This window comes from Musa acuminata, chromosome BXJ1-8, assembly GCF_036884655.1.
Source record: "Musa acuminata AAA Group cultivar baxijiao chromosome BXJ1-8, Cavendish_Baxijiao_AAA, whole genome shotgun sequence".
NCBI classification, from domain to species: Eukaryota; Viridiplantae; Streptophyta; class Magnoliopsida; order Zingiberales; family Musaceae; genus Musa; species Musa acuminata.
The window spans coordinates 11,851,085-11,873,260 of NC_088334.1; the positions used below are offsets into that span (position 1 = coordinate 11,851,085).

The 22,176-nt window shown below is 49.4% G+C and overlaps 1 protein-coding gene across 1 annotated transcript; it reads left to right on the forward strand.

Annotated features, from left to right (window-relative positions):
• The first annotated feature begins 17,029 nt into the window (after positions 1-17,029).
• On the forward strand, positions 17,030-19,401 carry LOC103994439 (lysine histidine transporter-like 8). Its single transcript, XM_009414769.3, has 5 exons — positions 17,030-17,728; positions 17,804-17,937; positions 18,022-18,449; positions 18,540-18,671; positions 18,751-19,401. Exons 1-5 carry the CDS (start codon positions 17,091-17,093, stop codon positions 19,234-19,236), a joined length of 1,818 nt encoding a protein of 605 aa, XP_009413044.2. The 5' UTR covers positions 17,030-17,090; the 3' UTR covers positions 19,237-19,401.
• The last annotated feature ends 2,775 nt before the right edge of the window (positions 19,402-22,176 follow it).

Sequence of the window (22,176 nt, forward strand, 5' to 3'; positions counted from 1 at the left end):
GCACCATCATGAGGCTTCATCATCTCATCACCATCCTTGCGAGCCCCATAATGCCTCTTGTCATTATTCTTGTCGCCTTTGTCTTGCTCGCGAAGGTCTCACGATCATCTTCATATTCATTGGGAGGCCTTTGTTGTCACCTTCGCCCCATCACAATTAAGCTTTTGGAGCAAGAGATGGGGATAGAGTGGTGTTCCACAATAATGTCATGGGGACTGATAGGGCATATCATGGATTACCCCACGAGGGCTTGATCCCTGCCATGTCAGTCCGAGTACGGGGCCTCAGGCAGTGCCACATCGGATGGGCCACCAAAAATCCAGGATAACGACTGTCCTCTCCCCGCGTACTCTGGCATCGTGCTGACCAGCCCCGCCGTAACGAGGACTGCTCCGGGAAGCCCAGGACAGCGCTGCATGACACCATCCCACGTATCCTGGGCAGTGGATTCCCGAAGGTATGTTCGCCGCTCAAGAGGTCAACCGCTGACAAAGGTTATGTACGACCGACCCCCAGGAGCTACAATAAAAACCCCTCGCCAGCATCTGACGAGGGGCACCTGAAACATCGGCAGACTACTGACTTGAGCTTTGGAGGGGCCTAAGTTGGGATCACCCCCCATTTCGACCCAGGCTTGTGTGCAGGAATCCGGGGGTAACAAAGGCGGACAGGCTCGTGAAAGAGGTGCATCCCCACTGAATTCGACCTCGACCCGATCAGGCAAGACCTTCATCCTAAGACAGTCCTGGACGTCCATAGTCGGACCGAGCCATATCGACCACGTGGCCATAACCTTAGGTTCGTGGAACATTTTGGCACTAGAAGGAAGGCCGATGTCATAGGAACGCTTTGCAGCCAACAAAGAAGCTCGCCTAGCCGAAGAACCACCAGCGACCCACAATGCCCATGGGCTCGGAGGGCAGCTGCTTGTCGCTCATAGGGACGCAGGCATTGTGACCCAAATGTCGGATTGTTACTAGCGCCTATTCAACGACCCTAGGCTCTCCCCCCCACCCCGGAGACATGTCAGGACCCTCGATCATCTCGCTTGAGGCGTTCCTCAATCTCGCAAAGTAAGTGCAAACCTTGGCAAGGATGATGCAGATAGTTACCCCACTTATCTCGTAGCTCCTATAGTTAGTGGCTCCTCCCCCGTCCCTACCCGCTTTCACCTTGCAACCACCCAATATCCCTCAAACCGACCCGGTGTCACAAAACCCGAACCACAATGAGATTGAGGAATGGGTTGGGGCTGAAGGCCTAAGAATGCCACTCGACCAAAGCGTGCCTACATCCCGCCAGGTCGCCCCGCCATTTCCTGAGCCCGATACCTTATCATCGGACTCGATTGATGACTCGTTTAGGATTCAGCTGTCCACAATGAACCATTGCTTGGACAAGTTCCAAAGAGAATTCCTCAAGTCCCGAGGTGAAACTAGAGAAAGTAGTGCGGGAGGATCTCCTTTCGCTCAAGAAATCCAGGACAAGCCCATGTCGCTCAACTTTCAACTTCCGACTTCCGACTTCTGGCACTAGAGATCTACGATGTTATTTCTGACCCAACATAACACATTATCGCATTCTGAGTTTAGATGGCCCTCTACGGCACTTCCAATGCCCTGATGTGTCGGGCGTTCCCCACTACCTTAAGGCGACCAGCGCATACATGGTTCAGCTGACTGCAGCCAGCCTCGGTCTCGACCTTCGACCAACTTGTGAGAGAATTCAAATGGAACTTCTTGGCCAATATGTGGCCCAAATCCTCCATGACCATGCTCCTCGCGTTATCCCAAGGCGATGGCGAATCACTTTCTCAGTTCGTCGCCCGCTTCGCTAATGAGATCCGGAGAGTTTCAGACGCTCATCCCTCCTTGATCATGCAAGCGTTTCTAATGGGTCGATGACCCTCAAGATTCTTCTGGTCTCTAATCGAGAGGCCCCCCACGACCGTCCCCGAGATACTCCAGTGCGCCAACCAGTACATTGCTGTCGAGACTTTACTAGCCGGAAAGGGGGAGGACAACAAAAGGCCATGAGTGGCCACCTACGACACAACCCTGAAGGAGAACCGATCACCCCAAGATACCACTCTTGAGGCCCCCTCCTCTGCCCTTGAATACTTCTCGCACTAAAATCTTTCTCCATATAAGGGAGAAGGGACTCCTGCGAGAACCCAACTCATTGAAAATCACTCACAAAGATCGGTCTAAATATTACAAGTTTCACCAAGACTACAGTCATGACACAGAGGAGTGTCGCGACCTCCGGAATCAGATTAAGGAACTAATCCAGTGGGGGCATCTCGGGCGCTACCTCAAAAAATCGAGAGAAGCATTTCCACGCCCCAACGGCCCGATCGAGAAGCAGATCGATGTCATTAATGGCGGACCGACCTCTGGAGGCAGTAGTGCCATAGCACGAAAGGCCTACGCACGCAACACGATGGAGAAATGATTGAGATTGGAGCCCGGGCCCTAGATCACCTTCGAAGCAGAAGAAGTTGAGTTCCTAAACCATGATGATGCCCTAGTGGTCTCGGTCGGTATCGCCAACACACGGTTGATGAGAGTAATGGTTGACACCAGAAGCTTCGTTGACGTGCTATATTTCAAAGTTTTCAAAAGGCTCAGTCTCATAGAAGGAGTTCCCACCCCATTGGCATTATCGCTCATGGGATTCACGAGGGATTCCATCTCCCCACTCGGGACTACCTTGCTACCCATTATTATCGGGGAGGAACCGAGGACCAATATGAAAATGACCACCTTCATAGTGGTCGATTTGCCTTCTTCCTACAACGTCATCCTCGGCCGACCAACCCTCAACAAGCTGAAAGTAGTTATCTCCACCTACCACTATGCCATGAAGTTCCTGACTTCCTCGGGGGTCGGGGTGGTCCGAAGCGACCCAAAAGAATCTCGACAATGCTATATGATGGCTGTTACTATGCTAAAAAGGTCGCGACCTATCCAACCTCCCATGGACCCTCGCAACTACTTCAAAACATTGGCACACCTGGAACCAATGAGCAACTGATCGAGATACCCCTGAAAGGAGGCCGACCCGACCAGGTCATTAAAGTCGAGATTACATTGCCGGACGCGGACCAAATACAGCTTTTTAATTTTTTGAAAGAAAATGCCAACGTATTCACGTGGTGCCCGGCAGACATGCCTGGGGTTGACCCAGAAGTCATGCAGCACCACCTTAACATCCGCCCCGAGGCACATCCTATAAAGTAGAGGCCGAGAAAATTTGCCCCAAATCGGCAAAAGGCGATTAGCAACGAGGTGGACCGTCTCATGAACACAGGGTTCATATCCTAGGTGAGATATCCTCGGTAGTTGTCAAATGTAGTTCTCATTAAGAAGGCAAATGAGAGCTGGAGGATGTGTGTCGACTATATCGATCTCAACCAAGCATGCCCCAAATATTGGTATCCACTCCTGAGGATAGACTATCTAGTCGATGCCACTGTGGGACATGAACTCCTCACATTCATGGACGCATTTTCAGAATACAACCAAATTCAAATGGCACCACAAGACCGAGAGCACACTACTTTCATCACTAATAAAGGGATTTACTGTTACAAAGCAATGCCCTTCGGCCTAAAGAACGCTAGAGCGACATACAAGAGAATGGTCAATAAGATGTTCAAGTAGCAACTCGGGAGAAATATAGAAGTCTATGTTGATGACATGATTATCAAGAGCAAGTCGGCAAGCACGCATCTAACCGACCTGGCCAAAACTTTTCGAACCCTCAGACAATTCAACATACGCCTCAACCCTTCGAAGTGCACCTTCAGGGTTGGGTCCAGCAAGTTCCTCGGATTCATCATCCACCAGTAGGGAATAGATGCCAACCCAGAGAAAATCCGGGCCATAATAGAGACGTAGCCCTCGCTATCAGCCAAGGAAATACAATGGCTCACCGGGAGGCTAGCAGTACTCAGTCGATTCATGTCACGCTCAGGAGATAAATGCCTCCCCTTCTTCCGAGCCCTACGCTAAGTGGATGGGTTTACATGAACCCCAGAGTGTGAGCTGGCATTCAAGAATCTAAAGGTGCACCTCGGACGACTACCACGTCTTGCCTCACCCAAACTGGGCGAGACCTTGGGCCTGTACTTAGCAGCTTCAAAGCAAGTCATCAGCTCGGTATTGGTACGGGAAGGTCTGGAAGCACAACAAGTCATCTACTATGTTAGCCACGTCCTCATCGGGCCCGAGGAGCGATATTCCCCGATCGAGAAGTTGGCGTTGGCACTAATAAAAATAGCCCAGAAGCTACGACCATATTTTCAAGCTCACACAATAAAGGTGATATCCGACCGGTCACTCTAACAATTCCTCTCCAAGTTCGACACATCAGGTCGAATGCTCAAATGGTCAGTCGAGCTCGGAGAATTCAACATCCAATACGCACCCAGAGCTACCATAAAGGCATAGGTGTTGGTCGAATTCATTTCCGAACTAACCCTTGACGAGCACCTTATTCATTAGGAACACGCCGAACGCACCTGGTCCCTGTATGTAGATGGGTTTGTGGCCTCGGGAGGAGCAAGGGCGAGGCTCATCCTTAAAAGCTCGTAGGGTGAGACATACAAACAGACACTCCGGCTAGAGTTTAAAGCTACTAACAACGAAGCCAAATACGAGGCATTGCTCTCGGGGCTACGACTCGTCCTATAAATGCACATCCAAGACCTGAAGGCCTTCAGCGACTCACAGCTGGTAGTGGGCCACATCAACGACAGCTACGAAGCCCGAGACCCAACCATGGCATGATACTTGGCTGAAGCAAGATGACTTGCTGGCCGTTTCAATCGCCTCTCAGTTGAAAGAATACCATGCGCCCAGAACGTACAGGCTAATGCCCTAGCCAGACTAGCCTCCTCCCGTAGCCCGGGGGAGCTCGTCCCGAGAACTAAAGTCCTCTCAGCCCTGATTATCCCAACTGAGACTGTCACTGCAACCAAAGTCACCCCAAATTAGATGGATAAGATCCTCCGTTATAAAAGGGAAGAAACGCAACCTGATGACCCAAGCGCTGCCCGCCGACTCTAGGGCACCGAAGCATGGTATTGTGAAGTCAGTGGAAAGCTATACCAAAAAGCCTTCTCTCAACCCCTCTTACACTGCTTGGAGCCGCTCGAGACCGAAATGGTCCTAGCTCAGGTCCATGAAGGCATTTGCGGGGAACACACCAGCGATCGGACCTTAGCCTTCAAAATCCTCAAGCAGGGATATTACTGGCCAACCCTGCTTCAGGATGCATGGTCATACGTCCAATGATGCTAGCAATGCCATAAGCATGCCCGAATACAATACTAACCCGCAGTTCCTCTCACCTCGATAGACGCTGCCTGGTCTTTTGCCCAATGGGGGCTCGACCACCTTGGGCCCTTTCCTCCCGCATATGGACAAAGGAGATTCCTCATAGTCGGGGTCAATTACTTCACAAAGTGGATTGAGGCTGAGCCACTGGCATCCATCTCAGAAAAGCAGGTGGAGGGATTCATCTGGAAGAATATCATTACCCGGTTCAAGATCCCAAGGGCCACCATCATCGATAATGGAGCCTAGTTCAACTACACCAAATTCAAAGCCTATTGCTAATCCGATGGGAAACAATTAAAGTTTAGCTCGGTCGCATGCCCCCAAACTAACGACCAGGCCGAACCTGCAAATCGGGCCATCCTGGAGGGATTGAAGAAAATGGTGACTAGGGCTCGCGGGGCTTCGGTCGATGAGCTCCTGAGCGTTCTATGGGCGTCTCGGACCACCCCCAAAACAGCCATAGGGGAATCCCCATTCTGTTTAGCATACGGGACCGAGGCAGTCCTTCCACCTGAAATGGTGTTCCCTACCCTACGCGTCGAAGATTTCAAAGAAGATGCCTCGAAGGAAGGCCTCTGGGAAAACATCGACCTGCTTGAAGAAAGAAGGGTCGAGACGCACCTCCACAACTTGGCATACAAGAAGGTCATGGCCCGACTTTACAACCGCAGAGTCTGCCCGTGCCAAATAAGCGACCCGACCTAAACTAGAGGAAAACTAGCTCCAAATTGGGAAGGACTGTATTGGGTTTACGATGTGGCCCGAGAGGGAACTTACCGCCTCGAAACCATAGAAGGAAAACCTCTCCCGAAGACGTGGAATGCCGCAAATCTCAAGAAGTTTTATCCTTAGACACGTTGGTATGTCAAAAACATAAACATGTTTTCCATAGTCAAAGGGCATGTACATTATGCTCGGTCAAGGCATTACAACTCAAAAACCCAACCCGATTGAGAGACAAATAAAAAAGAGAAGGAGAAAGCATCCCTCAACTCGAGGGAGGCTCTAGGCTGTCATCAAAAGGAACCTTGTCCGGCATCCCGACACTCTGGTCCTTAGGAAGATCGGTGATGGGGTCCAACTCCACCTCCATGTCGGGGTACTTCGCCCGAAAGTGAGCAAGCGCAACTCGATACCCGAATTCATAAGTCACTTGGCCCGACCTCACTAGACCAAGCTCAAACCTTGGGGACTTCTTGTATTCAGAAATAGCCTCCTTCACTCTTTCAGGTGCCACCTGATGTTCCTCAGCTAAAGTTACTTTCATCGCCTGGGATGCATACCACGCAGCTTCGGCATTCCGTGAGAAGGTCAGTAGCTTGTCATCCAGGGCTCGAACTCACCCTCGACTCTCCTTCAATTGGTGTTGGGAGTTGCCCAGCTTGGCCTTCAACCGTTCGACTTCGGCTTCCAAATCTATGGCATGTTACTCGGTCGCCGCCACGGCCGTTGGACCGGGCCCACCTTTCAACTCCTCGATCTCCTGACGAAGGCTTGAGTTCATCTCACCCATACGTTCGATCACCCTACCGGCGTCATAAACGTGGCCGATCAAGGCCATGGTGTAATGTTGGCCTTACATGAGAATCGATGTCACCACATGATTCTAGACGAACAATAGCAAGAAAAGCATCGAACTTACCCAAACAAGGGACTTGGCTGCCTGATCCATCAGCACTACGGAGGGTGAACAATATAACCACTTCGCTAGTGTCGGATGGAGCATCCCCCGTGAGAACTCTTGGGCCACTAACCCATCAGACCAAATCCTACCCTCAGCCTTGAGAGTTGGCCATCTCGTGCTATAGGGAGCCCCCGGCTCCTCCTCCATAAGGTCGGCCATGTTGAGGGTGTTAGGATCAAGAGCGACACTAAGAGGGGGGGTGAATTAGTATAGTAAAAAAACTTTTCGAATTCGAAAGACTTTGTTTCGATTAAAACCGATTCCGACGAAAATTGGTTTTGATTCAATCCATTTTGGAGAGAATTTGAACTTGAAAGCTTTTCGTAAAAGTGTAAGAGAAGATTAAGGAGATTTGCAGTAATGTAAATTGCACAAGTGAAAGTCTTCTTCTCCAACTCATTCCAATCATTTATTGGAAGAGAAGACTTTTGAAAACTGTTTTCAACAACATTTCAAAGCTCAAAATCTATTGAAATTAGGAAGATCCTCATTTTAGTCTTCCAATATGTGTAATCCGTCTCATTGAACATGGGCGGATGTGTAATTGAATGACCTTCTTGGTTGCTAGCAAATGCCATCTCTCTTGGGTTTTAAACCAAACGAGAGTGAACCTTGCTCTGATACTAATTGTTAGGACCAAAAGTGGCACTAAGAGGGGGGGTGAATTAGTGCAGGGGAAAACTTTTCGAATTCGAAAGACTTTGTTTCGATTAAAACTAATTTCGACGAAAATGGTTTTGATTCAATCCATTTCGGAGAGAATTTGAACTTAAAAGTTTTTCGTAAAAGTGTAAGAGAAGATTAAGAAGATTTGCAGTAATGTAAATTACACAAATGAAAAGTGTCAGTTTCGTAAAATCTTTGTATGATTAAAATCGATCTCGGAAGGTGTTTACTTGAAAGCATATATGAGACATAGGCATAGTAAAAGCACAGTAAGGAGGAGAGGCAATTTGCTATAAAAGTAAATTGCTCAAAGTAAATGCAAACCGAGTTTTAGAGTAGTTCGGTCAATGTGACCTACATCCACTTTCGGATTCCTCCTCCGACGAGGTCACCGGCGTCCACTAAAGGCCTTCCTTTAATAAATGAAGACCAACCACCTTTTACAGCGCTTTCTCCTTTTCACGGGTTTAGGAGAGAACCCTTATAAGTCTCACACCTCTCTTGAATGATCTCAAAACTTAGAAAAGGAGGAGGAGAACTCTAGCACTTGTTTACAACACTTTCACACCCCAACAACTCAAGATTATCTCAATGCTTTCGTGCCCTTTCATGCAGAAAATGGTGGGGTTTTTATAGGCCCCAATGGCTTCAAAAATGGAGCCAAAAAGTGTCTAATCTCGGATTTCCGGGGTCCTAGCGGTACTACCGCCATTACTGGGCGGTACTACCGTCTGCAGTCTAACACTGGGTGGTACCACCGCCTAACAGAGCTCAGAGACTGCCTAACATGGGTGGTACCATCGTTGGAAGCAATAATTGTCGACGGTACCATCACCTAATTTGGGTCTTCTGGGCGGTGCCACTGTTGACCATATTTTCAGGGGCTAATTGAGCAGTTCAATCAACCCAAATCAACCCTGTTAAGGGTCCAGTTGACCCCTAATTAAGTTAGTAGGATTACCTCTCAATCCTAACTTAATTTACTCTCTAATTATGATAATTAAGATATGATCATAGCTCTTCTTATTTCGGTGCATCAATTGCTCTTTCGACAAGCTTCCAGCATACTTTCGGTGAACATCCGATGAACTCTCGGCAATGCTCCGGCAGACTCCTGGCAAGCTCCTAGACTTTACGATGATCTTCTTGGCAAGTTCTGACGAGCTTCTTTGGCAAGCTCCTGGACTTCTCGGTTGGTTCTGGTAGAACTTCTGGCGAACGTCCGGACTTCCGACGAACTCTCGGTTGATCTCGATCTTGACTCCGACACAACACATGCTTTATGTCTTACTGCTATCATAGTTAATCCTGCACACTTTTTTCAATATATAGATTAGATCAAATAAATTACAATTGATTTCATCATCAAAATTTAAGATTCAACAGAGGGCTTGAAAGGACTCTCCCTCGAAGCGAGCCTGAATGCGACACAAGTCCCGCATCGACTTCGGGTGGACTATCGACCTTCTTGAGGGACCTTCACCGGGAGATTTGGTAGGCTCCCTCTCCCGCACACATGCCAAACCCTCACCCTAGGAGCCACCACCCGACTCACACATCCCTTGGGCCACTACTTCGCGGGTCACCATGCCCTCGGACACCTTCCGAGTGCCGACCTTAGCCTTCTTCTTCGACCGACCCACCTCCGGCTCCCTGGGTGACTTTGACCCATGCGCCAGTGTGCTCTTCTTCGAAGGAACCCCAGGGTCGGATCCTTCACACTCCCAAGTCGGCTGCGCCATGGTCGAAGGGCGAGGCATCCCCTTCAGAATCTGGAGGTTCACCATTTTTACGAACAAAGGTTTGATTAGTAAGACATGCCAAAAATGAAAGAAGCACTCCGAGAACAAATCCGACCATACCCCTAGGGGCTGGGTTTAATCCCGCTTCGACTAGCCACTCCTCGGATATTTCCCTAATTGCCCGAGAGGAGGATAGGATCTCTCTTTATCACTTCACGCGCTCGATCTCTTCATGCGAAAGAAACGAGGGTACATTGTTAAATGTCACAACCCGGGTCTGATGAGCTAACTGGCCAATAACTCCATTTTGGTCCTCAACGGCGGACCAAAATGCTTAAGCGGGAGCTTACACTATCCGATGTGGGACTAATGGGATATTACACTATCCCAAACTCAATTAGCTTGACGTCCTCATCAAGGCCCGACATATCCCAGATCGAACCCTAGCATAGTGCATGTGAGGTTTAACTGGCCACTCCTCGGATATTTCCCTAATTGCCCGAGAGGAGGATAGGATCTCTCTTTATCACTTCACGCGCTCGATCTCTTCATGCGAAAGAAACGAGGGTACATTGTTAAATGTCACAACCCGGGTCTGATGAGCTAACTGGCCAATAACTCCATTTTGGTCCTCAACGGCGGACCAAAATGCTTAAGCGGGAGCTTACACTATCCGATGTGGGACTAATGGGATATTACACTATCCCAAACTCAATTAGCTTGACGTCCTCGTCAAGGCCCGACATATCCCAGATCGAACCCTAGCATAGTGCATGTGAGGTTTAACTCAGTGGTGGCTCCACGCCGTGATGAGTTCTTTGACTCCATCCACGGGTAGCCCTTTCCTACTGCAGCCCTCTCACCCTGCCTTAATGCTAGGTCGGCTCTGATACCAAATGTCACGACCCGGGTCTGATGAGCTAACTGGCCAATAACTCCATTTTGGTCCTCAACGAGGGACCAAAATGCTTAAGCGGGAGCTTACGTAGTACACTCATCAGGCCCTTATAAGCTAATCATACACATTCCCCACTTCCGATGTGGGACTAATGGGATATTACACTATCCCCAACTCAATTAGCTTGACGTCCTTGTCAAGGCCCGACATATCCCAGATCAAACCCTAGCATAGTGCATGTGAGGTTTAACTCAGTGGTGGCTCCACGCCGTGATGAGTTCTTTGACTCCATCCACGGGTAGCCCTTTCCTACTACAGCCCTCTCACCCTGCCCTAATGCTAGGTCGGCTCTGATACCAAATGTCACGACCCGGGTCTGATGAGCTAACTGGCCAATAACTCCATTTTGGTCCTCAACGGCGGACCAAAATGCTTAAGCGGGAGCTTACACTATCCGATGTGGGACTAATGGGATATTACACTATCCCCAACTCAATTAGCTTGACGTCCTTGTCAAGGCCCGACATATCCCAGATCAAACCCTAGCATAGTGCATGTGAGGTTTAACTCAGTGGTGGCTCCACGCCGTGATGAGTTCTTTGACTCCATCCACGGGTAGCCCTTTCCTACTACAGCCCTCACGACCCGAGTCTGATGAGCTAACTGGCCAATAACTCCATTTTGGTCCTCAACGGCGGACCAAAATGCTTAAGCGGGAGCTTACACTATCCGATGTGGGACTAATGGGATATTACACTATCCCCAACTCAATTAGCTTGACGTCCTTATCAAGGCCCGACATATCCCAGATCAAACCCTAGCATAGTGCATGTGAGGTTTAACTCAGTGGTGGCTCCACGCCGTGATGAGTTCTTTGACTCCATCCACGGGTAGCCCTTTCCTACTACAGCCCTCTCACCCTGCCCTAATGCTAGGTCGGCTCTGATACCAAATGTCACGACCCGGGTCTGATGAGCTAACTGGCCAATAACTCCATTTTGGTCCTCAACGGCGGACCAAAATGCTTAAGCGGGAGCTTACACTATCCGATGTGGGACTAATGGGATATTACACTATCCCCAACTCAATTAGCTTGACGTCCTTGTCAAGGCCCGACATATCCCAGATCAAACCCTAGCATAGTGCATGTGAGGTTTAACTCAGTGGTGGCTCCACGCCGTGATGAGTTCTTTGACTCCATCCACGGGTAGCCCTTTCCTACTACAGCCCTCTCACCCTGCCCTAATGCTAGGTCGGCTCTGATACCAAATGTCACGACCCAGGTCTAATGAGCTAACTAGCCAATAACTCCATTTTGGTCCTCAACGGCGGACCAAAATGCTTAAGCGGGAGCTTACACTATCCGATGTGGGACTAATGGGATATTACACTATCCCCAACTCAATTAGCTTGACGTCCTTGTCAAGGCCCGACATATCCCAGATCAAACCCTAGCATAGTGCATGTGAGGTTTAACTCAGTGGTGGCTCCACGCCGTGATGAGTTCTTTGACTCCATCCACGGGTAGCCCTTTCCTACTACAGCCCTCTCACCCTGCCCTAATGCTAGGTCGGCTCTGATACCAAATGTCACGACCCGGGTCTGATGAGCTAACTGGCCAATAACTCCATTTTACACTATCCCCAACTCAATTAGCTTGACGTCCTTGTCAAGGCCCGACATATCCCAGATCAAACCCTAGCATAGTGCATGTGAGGTTTAACTCAGTGGTGGCTCCACGCCGTGATGAGTTCTTTGACTCCATCCACGGGTAGCCCTTTCCTACTACAGCCCTCTCACCCTGCCCTAATGCTAGGTCGGCTCTGATACCAAATGTCACGACCCGGGTCTGATGAGCTAACTAGCCAATAACTCCATTTTGGTCCTCAACGGCGGACCAAAATGCTTAAGCGGGAGCTTACACTATCCGATGTGGGACTAATGGGATATTACACTATCCCCAACTCAATTAGCTTGACGTCCTTGTCAAGGCCCGACATATCCCAGATCAAACCCTAGCATAGTGCATGTGAGGTTTAACTCAGTGGTGGCTCCACGCCGTGATGAGTTCTTTGACTCCATCCACGGGTAGCCCTTTCCTACTACAGCCCTCTCACCCTGCCCTAATGCTAGGTCGGCTCTGATACCAAATGTCATGACCCGGGTCTGATGAGCTAACTGGCCAATAACTCCATTTTACACTATCCCCAACTCAATTAGCTTGACGTCCTTGTCAAGGCCCGACATATCCCAGATCAAACCCTAGCATAGTGCATGTGAGGTTTAACTCAGTGGTGGCTCCACGCCGTGATGAGTTCTTTGACTCCATCCACGGGTAGCCCTTTCCTACTACAGCCCTCTCACCCTGCCCTAATGCTAGGTCGGCTCTGATACCAAATGTCATGACCCGGGTCTGATGAGCTAACTGGCCAATAACTCCATTTTACACTATCCCCAACTCAATTAGCTTGACGTCCTTGTCAAGGCCCGACATATCCCAGATCAAACCCTAGCATAGTGCATGTGAGGTTTAACTCAGTGGTGGCTCCACGCCGTGATGAGTTCTTTGACTCCATCCACGGGTAGCCCTTTCCTACTACAGCCCTCTCACCCTGCCCTAATGCTAGGTCGGCTCTGATACCAAATGTCACGACCCAGGTCTAATGAGCTAACTAGCCAATAACTCCATTTTGGTCCTCAACGGCGGACCAAAATGCTTAAGCGGGAGCTTAAGTAGTACACTCATCAGGCCCTTATAAGCTAATCATACACATTCCCCACTTCCGATGTGGGACTAATGGGATATTACATTAATGGCTCGGGAAGTCCATCCGACGCAAAACCCCTACCCCCAACTACAGCTCACAAAGAGATGACGAGTTTTCCACCCCTTGTTGTTGGAGGGTGCCCCACTAATCTTAAAGCCACTTTAGGGAGTCAAGCAATGCCCACCTTGCCCTTTGCACAAGCGAAAGCAGGCTAAGAAAAGAATTTAGGTCGGCTCGATCCCCGCACCATGACACTCCCCGAGGAAAACCACTATATAACACCAAGAGTTTGGCGCCATCTAGGATGGTGAGATACCCCACCAGTGGAGGCATTCTTCAATAACTGGGTGCAACGGAAACTACAGCCCCCCCTCTAGAGCATACGTGGTCAGCCCAAATCCGTTGGGAAACGGGTCGTAAGGACACTGACCAGGACGCGGAGCATGAAGCCCATAATTCTTCGGGATACTATAACTATCCCGAATCGGACCTAAGAGTTCCTCGATCACCACCGAATCGACATCGTGCCACGATCTCATCACTTGAAGGGCCAAGAAGGCCTTCGAATCCTCCAAGGGCAAGTCGCTTGATGAGGAACTGATTTCCTCTATCCTAGAACTACTAGAACCCGAGTTGTTGACCTCGAGAACCGACTGACCCAAAGAGGAGGAAGACAAAGACATCCCGACCTTAAGGTAAGGAGCAACGAACCGAGGCATGAGCAGAAAAACAACGATTGAACAATGCCACCATAGTTCACAGTTAAGGGTTTATAAAGAAGAAACCCGCCACCACCAATCGACGTTTGGGCACCCCGAGGCGAGAAGTAATCTTAGCATCTAATGTAGCGTAACTCCCCATATCCCCCCAAATTCATCGGGTTCTTGCCAAAAACCCATAAGCTGCCAAAAAATTTCCCACCAAAAACACATAATACAATGAAGCACAAACAAATTCGGCCAAGTATCAACTTGGCCAATAGTCGCACGAGCAATGCCTCATCCAATCAGTCCATCTAATGCTCGAGTTGAGTAGCTCGGCCAACATGATCAGTTCTGCCTGAGCTGTGCAACTCGGCTAGTGGTCGCACGAGCGACGCCTTGTCCAATCAGTTCGTCTAGTGCCCGAGTTGAGTAGCTCAGCTAGCAGGATTAGTCTTAGCAGGATCAACCTTTGCCCGAGCCGGGCAACTCGACCAATAGTCGCACGAGCGATGCCTTGTCCAACAGTCTGTCTAGTGCCCGAGTTGAGTAGCTTGGCCAATAGGATCAGTCTTTGCCCGAGCCGCATAACTTGACCAATAGTCGCACGAGCAACACCTCGTCCAATCAGTCCATCCAGTGCCCGAGTTGAGTAGCTCGGCCAGTAGGATCAGTCTTTGCCCGAGCCGCACAACTCGACCAGTAGTCGCACAAGCAATGCCTCATCCAATCAATCCATCCAGTGCCCGAGTAGAGTAGCTCAGCCAATAGGATCAGTCTTAGTAGGATCAGCCTTTGCTTGAGCTGCGCAACTCGACCAGTAGTCGCACGAGCAACGCCTTGTCCAATTAGTCCATCCAGTGCCCGAGTTGGGTAGCTTGGCTAGCAGGATCAGTCTTTGCTCGAGCCACACAATGCCTCATCAAATCAGTCCATCCAGTGCCCGGGTTGAGTTGTTGGGCCAGCAGGATCAGTCTTTACCCGAGCCACACAACTTGGCCAATAGTCGTAAGAGCAACACCTCGTCCAATCAGTCCATCCAGTGCCTGAGTTAAGTAGCTCGGCCAGTAGGATCAGTCTTTACTTGAGCCGCATAACTTGGCTAGTAATTGCATGAGCAACGCCTCATGCAATCAATCCATCCAGTGCCCGAGTTGAGTAGCTCGGCCAACGGGATCAACCTTTGCCCGAGTCGTGCAACTCAGTCAGTAGTCGCACGAGCAACGCCTCGTCCAATCAGTCCATCCAGTGCCCAAGTTGAGTAGCTTGGCTCATAGGATCAGTCTTAGCAAGATCAACCTTTGCCCAAGCCACGCAACTCGGCTAGTAGTTGCACGAGCAACGCCTCGTCCAAACAGTCCATCCAGTGCCTGAGTTGAGTAGCTCGGCTCGTAGGATCAGTCTTAGCAGGATCAACCTTTGCTTGAGCCACACAACTTAGCCAGTAGTCACACGAGCAACACCTTGTCCAATCAGTCAATCCAGTGCCCAAGTTGAGTAGCTTGGCCAACAAGATTAGTCTTTGCCCAAGCCATGCAACGCCTCATCAAATCGGTCCATCCATTGCCCGAGTTGAGTAGCTCGGCTTGCAGGATCAGTCTTTTCCCGAGGCGCGCAATTCAGCCAGTGGTTTCACGAGCGATACCTTGCCCAGTTGCTACTTGATCGCAGCTGTAACAACCCAGTCGCACCCTCAACTCCTCACAAGGATCCCGAGGCATGACTTGTTGGGGGGGGAGAAGTGATAGGGCATATCATGAATTACCCCATGAGGACTCGATCCCTGCCATGTTAGCCCGAGTATGGGACCTCGGGAGGAGGATGTAGTGCCACATCGGATGCGCCACCAGAAATCTAAGATGACGGCTGTCCTCTCCTCGTGTTGTTTGGTGCAGCACCGACCAGCCCTGTCGCAATGTGCTAGCATCTGACAAGGTGCATCTGAAACATCGGCAGATTACTAACTTGAGCTTTGGAGGGACCTAAGTCGGGATCACCCCCCATCCCGACCCAGGCCTGTGTGCAGGAACCCGAGGTTGACAAAGGCGGACGAGCTCGTGAAAGAGATGCATCCCCACCGAATCCGACCTCGACCCGATCATGTGAGACCTTCGTCCCTAAGACGGTCCTGGACGTCAATAGTCGGACCGAGCTGTATCGACCACGCTGCCACAACCATAGGTTCGCTGAATAGGGACAAAGATAACTATGAGAACAACGACGAGAGGCCTTGCGGGACTAAGAAGAATAGTGATGAGGCAGCAAGGATTACATCTAAGCCTCCTTGAGCAAAACTGAGGGGATGAAAACAACAATGAAGGGCCTCATAGAGGTAGCAAGGATGACATCAGGATCTTCGTAAGCAACGTGAAGATGAAAAAACCTCACAACAGAATGGAGGCTGTAAGGAACGACGAACGACAAAATGACGAACAATGACAAGTGAAAATAAGAAAATAATCTAAAAAAAATAAAAGCAAAGGCACCTTCTAAGAAAAGTCAAAAAAAGATGACTTTCCAAAAAAAATCGTCATATATATAATTCAGCTAACATGATCAGAATATCCACCAACCTTAGCCTTTCTTTATAGCCACCGGGGTCCGCATCCATTATTTATTACAAGGTTAGTTTATTGTAATTTATAGCATTAATTATGTCGACAATATTGTCCTTTCAATTTCACTTTAAATGAAAACTCACTTCTCTGTTGTTTGGTGCCGCCACAGCAAGTTACTTTCATTTCACATTCAGGCTACATCGACCAGCTTATCGGATCCAAATCCGACCCGATTCCTCAACCAAATCCACCAAGCTATGTTAGACGTATTACTAAATCACCACCTACCACGGCTAATCATCATATCAATGCGATGGCCACATGCTTCAAATCCATCCGGTCTGCTTCCTAAATACCCAAGTCATAATTGGCATTTGACTTCCCGGTCCTCTGTTTCACACATGGTCAGGGTCGGGTTAGTGAGACGAGCCAGCCACCATCCGGTAACCCGGCAAATCCATCAGCGTGATCTCTTCTCCCTGTCTGCCACGGTGTCGGCTTCGTCTGATGTGGGACCGCTTCACTTCCTTTGACCGTGGTGGCTGTCTAAGTCAACTGCCAACAGCCACCGGCAAAGCAAAGCATTGGCGAGAAGCTTTTTGTGGTCCTCGGCGGCAGGCGAGCAGCTATGGCTCACCAACCCCCTCCCCCCTTCCGCTTAAATCCTGCATTTCCCTACCAACTCAGTACGACCACGAGGGCAGAAGCAGAGCGGAGGAAGGCAAGCCATGGAGGAGGTGGAGGAGGTGAAGGAGATGAGCGAGCTGCTCTCCATCCCCAAGACCCCACGGCCGCCGGTGTCGGGGCCACCGTCCCAGCTCCACTCGCCTTCGCTCACGAGGTCGCCGATGCTCCACTCGCCGACGCCCCAGACGCCGAGGGCGAGCGAGCTGCACTCCATCCCCGCCACGCCAGGGCCGCCGGTATCGGGGCCGCCGTCGCAGCTCCACTCCCCCTCGTTCACGAGGTCGCCGCTGCTCCATTCTCCGACGTCCCAGACGCCGAGGGCGAGCGAGCTGCACTCCATCCCCGCCACGCCGCGGCCGCCGGTGTCTGCGCCGCCGTCCCAGCTCCACTCCCCCTCTCTCACGAGGTCTCCGCTGCTCCATTCCGCGACGCCACGGACGCCACGGACGCCGCGGTTCGCGCGGACGCCGCTCGCCAGCCCCATGCGCCGGGCCATCGTCAACATGCGGGCGTACCTGGAGGACATCGGCCATCTCACCAAGCTCGACCCCCACGACGCCTGGCTCCCCATCACCGAGTCCCGCAACGGCAACGCCTACTACTCTGCCTTCCACACCCTCAGCTCCGGTATAGGGTTCCAAGCCCTGGTTTTACCCCTCGCCTTCACCTTCCTCGGCTGGTACGTACGATTCCTAAAACACAGACGCCCGTGCTCGATTCCCAGACATCACTAAGCCTTCGCTAATTTTCTCAGGACATGGGGAATTCTGTGCTTGTCCGTGGCATTTGCCTGGCAACTCTACACGCTCTGGTTGCTCGTCCAACTCCACGAATCAGTCCCCGGAACTCGCTACTGCAGATACATGCATTTGGCGGAAGCCACCTTCGGTGAGCTGAGCCTCCCTAACTCGCACTTCCGAACCATCACTTCGACGGCCGCATCACCCTGCTGCTTGCTGTGTATCTTCTCAGGTGCGAAGCTGGGGAAATGGCTGGCCCTGTTTCCCATCTTCTATCTCTCGGCTGGGATATGCACTGCCATCATAATCGTGGGTGGGGGAGCCACGAAGCTCTTCTTCGAGATCGTCTGCGGCGCAACGTGCGATTCCAAGCCACTGACGACCGCAGAATGGTACCTGGTCTTCACCTGCCTCGCGGTGGTCCTGTCGCAGCTCCCCAACCTCAACTCCATAGCGGGAGTTTCTCTGATCGGCTCCGTCACCGCCGTCACCTACTGCACCTTGATTTGGGTCATCTCCGTGAGCAAGGGCAGGCTACCCGGAGTCTCCTACCACCCGGTTGAAGCCAAATCCGATGTCGACCGAGTGCTGGGAATCCTAAACGCTCTGGGAATAATTGCCTTTGCTTTCAGAGGCCACAATCTTGTTCTCGAGATCCAGGTGATGTCACCCTCCTCCTCCTCCTCCTCCTCCTCCTCCTCTCTTCTTCTTCTTCATCGACATCATCATCATCATCTTCTTCTTCTTCAGGCGACGATGCCGTCAAGTCTGAAGCATCCTTCCCGGGTACCGATGTGGAGAGGAGTGAAGGCAGCATACCTGATAATAGCATTCTGTTTGTACCCCATAGCAATCGGTGGTTTCTGGGCTTACGGCAACATGGTAAATCCAGAAGAAACACATGATGTTCTCATTGACTACTGTGAGGAGGCTTCTGATATATGTTCGGTGTGGGTGGCAGATACCTTCGAACGGGATGCTGACTGCTCTGTACGCGTTCCACGGCAAGGACACCTCCAGAATTCTTCTGGGCTTGACGGCGTTGCTCGTCGTCGTCAACTGCCTCAGCTGCTTCCAGATCTACGCCATGCCCATCTTCGACAGCATGGAGGCGGGATACACCAAGAAGAAGAACAGGCCCTGCCCGCGCTGGCTTCGCTCCGCCTTCCGAGCGTTCTTCGCCGCCATCTCCTACTTCATGGCCGTGGCCTTCCCCTTCTTATCCGATCTCGCCGGCCTCATCGGGGGAATGGCATTGCCCGTCACCCTCGCTTACCCATGCTTCATGTGGATTCTCGTCAAGAAACCCGAGCGATACAGCGCCATGTGGTACATCAACTGGGTGCTGGGCAGCGCCGGCATGGTCCTGAGTCTCATCTTGACGATCGCAGGCGTATGGAACCTGGTGAAGACAGGCATCGACGTACGTTTCTTCAAGCCTCAGTAAAGATCAAGAGCAGAAGATCAAGAACATAAACAGAGCATCAATGGCGTCCACAGTTCTCCATGGTTTTGTTTGTGCACCCAGCAGTCATGATTCTTGTGATCATACAAAGCCCATGTGATACTATATCATCCAATTTATCCGACTGATATGACAACATTTATGTGATCCTATAGGTTGATTAGAAATTGCCCTATTTACATATCCCCGTACAGTTAATCTAAAAAGATATCTCTAAGGGTAAAAATGATACGGGGACTTATAAATCCTTGGTTCCCTTACTTCTTAACCTATGTATTGTACGACTAAATATCCTTATCATTAATATATAAATTATTTATTTGTGATGATCGATAGAGTAGCTATAAGTTATGTTTAGATCAGCTAAATTCGATTTAGATCCATGTGCATAAAAAATTGATGTGACCAATTCGAAGACTCAACGCTCATTTTAGAATGGATGTGGATTCGAATGCTCATCCTACAACTAACCTACATGAAGATTGAGGTTGAACGAGGTTTTCGAAATGATCTCTCTAATACTCAAGTTCATGTCACCACCAAATCTACCTCGAACATGTCAATCTTCCTATATTGAATATCACACATTTGAGATGTTTATGTCTATGAGTTATGCATTGAATATTACGATGCTCTTGTTTACGAAGGATGCATTAAATACTTCAAATGCTCTTGTCCACTGATGCTCTTGTTTACGAAGGATGCATTAAATACTTCAAATGCTCTTGACCACTAAGGATACATTGTGCTTTAGAGATGCCTAAAGGATATAGGTCATGCTGACATTGTAGAGAGCACTTGGGTCGTGTTGATCATGTCGTCATCATAAGGAGTGTCTCAAGCATTTTTTATTGCACAATCATCATGGACAACACTTCTAACTATATCGATCATGGTGTTGTTGTAGAGAGTAGCAGATCATGGGCTGGTTTATTTATGGAACCGACGGTCATTTATAAACATTGTCCTTACTCTGACCTTGGACCAAGGATGCCCCCGTGCTCAAATTCTTGACCAAAAAAGAGTTGGGAAAGAATTCAATGGAGGTATTATTTTGTTTGCAAAATTAAAAAAAACATAAATGAGATTACGTTTAATGTGAGGTGCACACAAAACATCATCGAGTATAAAAGTTGTAGTAGGTGAATTAAGCAGTGTGGAACCAGTATGAGTAATAGAAAATCTTTTACCGTCACCGATGATGATATCCTTATTTCCACTATAGTTGTTGTGGATGGACAACTTTTGGAGATCAGAGGTGATGTGGTGGGATGCGCCACAGTCCATAATCCAATTATGATCACTAGTGTTTGGAGTAGTCATGAGATTTACTTGAGGCCAATGTGATTGAGCAGGAAGTCTGGGTCAAGATTGACAGACCTTTGTAGAATAACCGACTTTATCACATAGTTGGCAAACAACTCTTTGTTGGTTTGTGTGTTGAGGGCGTCAGGACTACTAATGATTGAAGTAGCCACCTTGGTTGTTGTGATTAGAATGTTGATGATGAGGAGGAGGGATGGTTTGTTTGGAGCTCATAGGGTCAGAAGGCATCCTGGTCAAACCTTTGTTGACAGTCTTGTTATACGGATTGCCCCTCGTAGATTTTTGATTGACTTGAGCAGTGATGGATGGTCCTGGCAATTTGTCCTCGTGCTTTAGATATATCTCAAAGTCAATCAGCTTGTCGTAGAGTTCTTCGAATGACACTGGTGGATCACGTGCTTGTATTGCTGCTGTTAATTCCTTGTACTCATCTCCTAGGCCATTGAGGATATGAATAGTAACTTCTTCATCATTGAGGGAATGACATATCAAGGCTAAGTTATCGATGATAATCTTTATGTTATATAGATAATCAGTAACAGTACTTCCCTCTTGTTTTATCTTCATGAGACTGGATAGGAGACTAAGCATACGAGTGCGCGAATGATTGGCCAGGGCGGTTTGTAACTTGCACCAAGCTTCGGCAGTAGTGTCATATGAAGAAATGAGTGGGGCGAGGGAACCAACGATCGATGCTTGAATTGCATGAAGGATAAGACGATCCTAGCATAACCATAGTTTGTGGTCCGGATTTAGTACTAGACTAGGAGTGCTTGGGATGTTGAGCATCGCCGATGGACAATGAAGAGAGCCATCGACATAGCCTAGAAGATCATAGCCAAATAGTAGATTAGATAATTAAGCATGCCAGGATGCGTAGTTGCCACCGTTGGATAATTTGAAGGGGATAAGGGTTGTTGCATTTAGGGAGATAAGGCCTGTATGTGGGAAAGTATTATGGTTCCCTACGGGAACAGTAATTGGAGCATCAAAGGTAGATGATGAGGATATATGGAAGATATGTACCAAAATGTGTGAGCAACTAGAAATCTGTAGCGATGACAATGATCAGGGAGGAAGAGGTGGTGGTGCAGATCAGTGTCACATGAGGTGGGTTGTTGGCAAAATGAGGTCTTCGTTGAAGGAAAAGACCTGTGAATTGTGTAAAGCTGCATATCTCTGTGTAGTAGTTCTGTAGTTGGGAATTTGGGCAGTAGAGAGTGGCCTGCGACCAAAGAATCACAATCGCCAAAGGAAGAGAAGTAGCAATAGATCTTAATCGAGATCTGTTGACAAAGAGTTCTGCACCGATGAGGAGAGGAGGCGCTGACAAATAGCGAGGAAGAAAGGTGGGGCAGTGCTGGTGAGCGTAGCACTAGAGACGCTGCAGTAGAAGGGAACGGACGTTGGCATAGAGTGACAGTGGAAAAGCAGTGGTAGATTTACCACACTGACGGCCTGACGATGGAAAAGCAGTGGTAGATAGCCTTTTCTTTTGCCGTCGAAGGTGGAGAAGCAACAGTGATGAATCAGCAGCGAGAAGAGAGCTTGCTCTAGGCAAGCGGCTCTGATACCATGTTGGAAAGAATAGAAGAT

What these genes read in the sequence shown, in the direction of transcription:
- LOC103994439 (XM_009414769.3), top strand. Translation starts at nt 17,091, where the DNA reads ATGGAGGAGGTGGAGGAGGTGAAGGAGATGAGCGAGCTGCTCTCCATC. An exon ending in GCCTTCACCTTCCTCGGCTG is followed by an intron (nt 17,729 to 17,803) that starts GTACGTACGATT and finishes TAATTTTCTCAG; the next exon opens with GACATGGGGAATTCTGTGCT. An exon ending in ATCTTGTTCTCGAGATCCAG is followed by an intron (nt 18,450 to 18,539) that starts GTGATGTCACCC and finishes CTTCTTCTTCAG; the next exon opens with GCGACGATGCCGTCAAGTCT.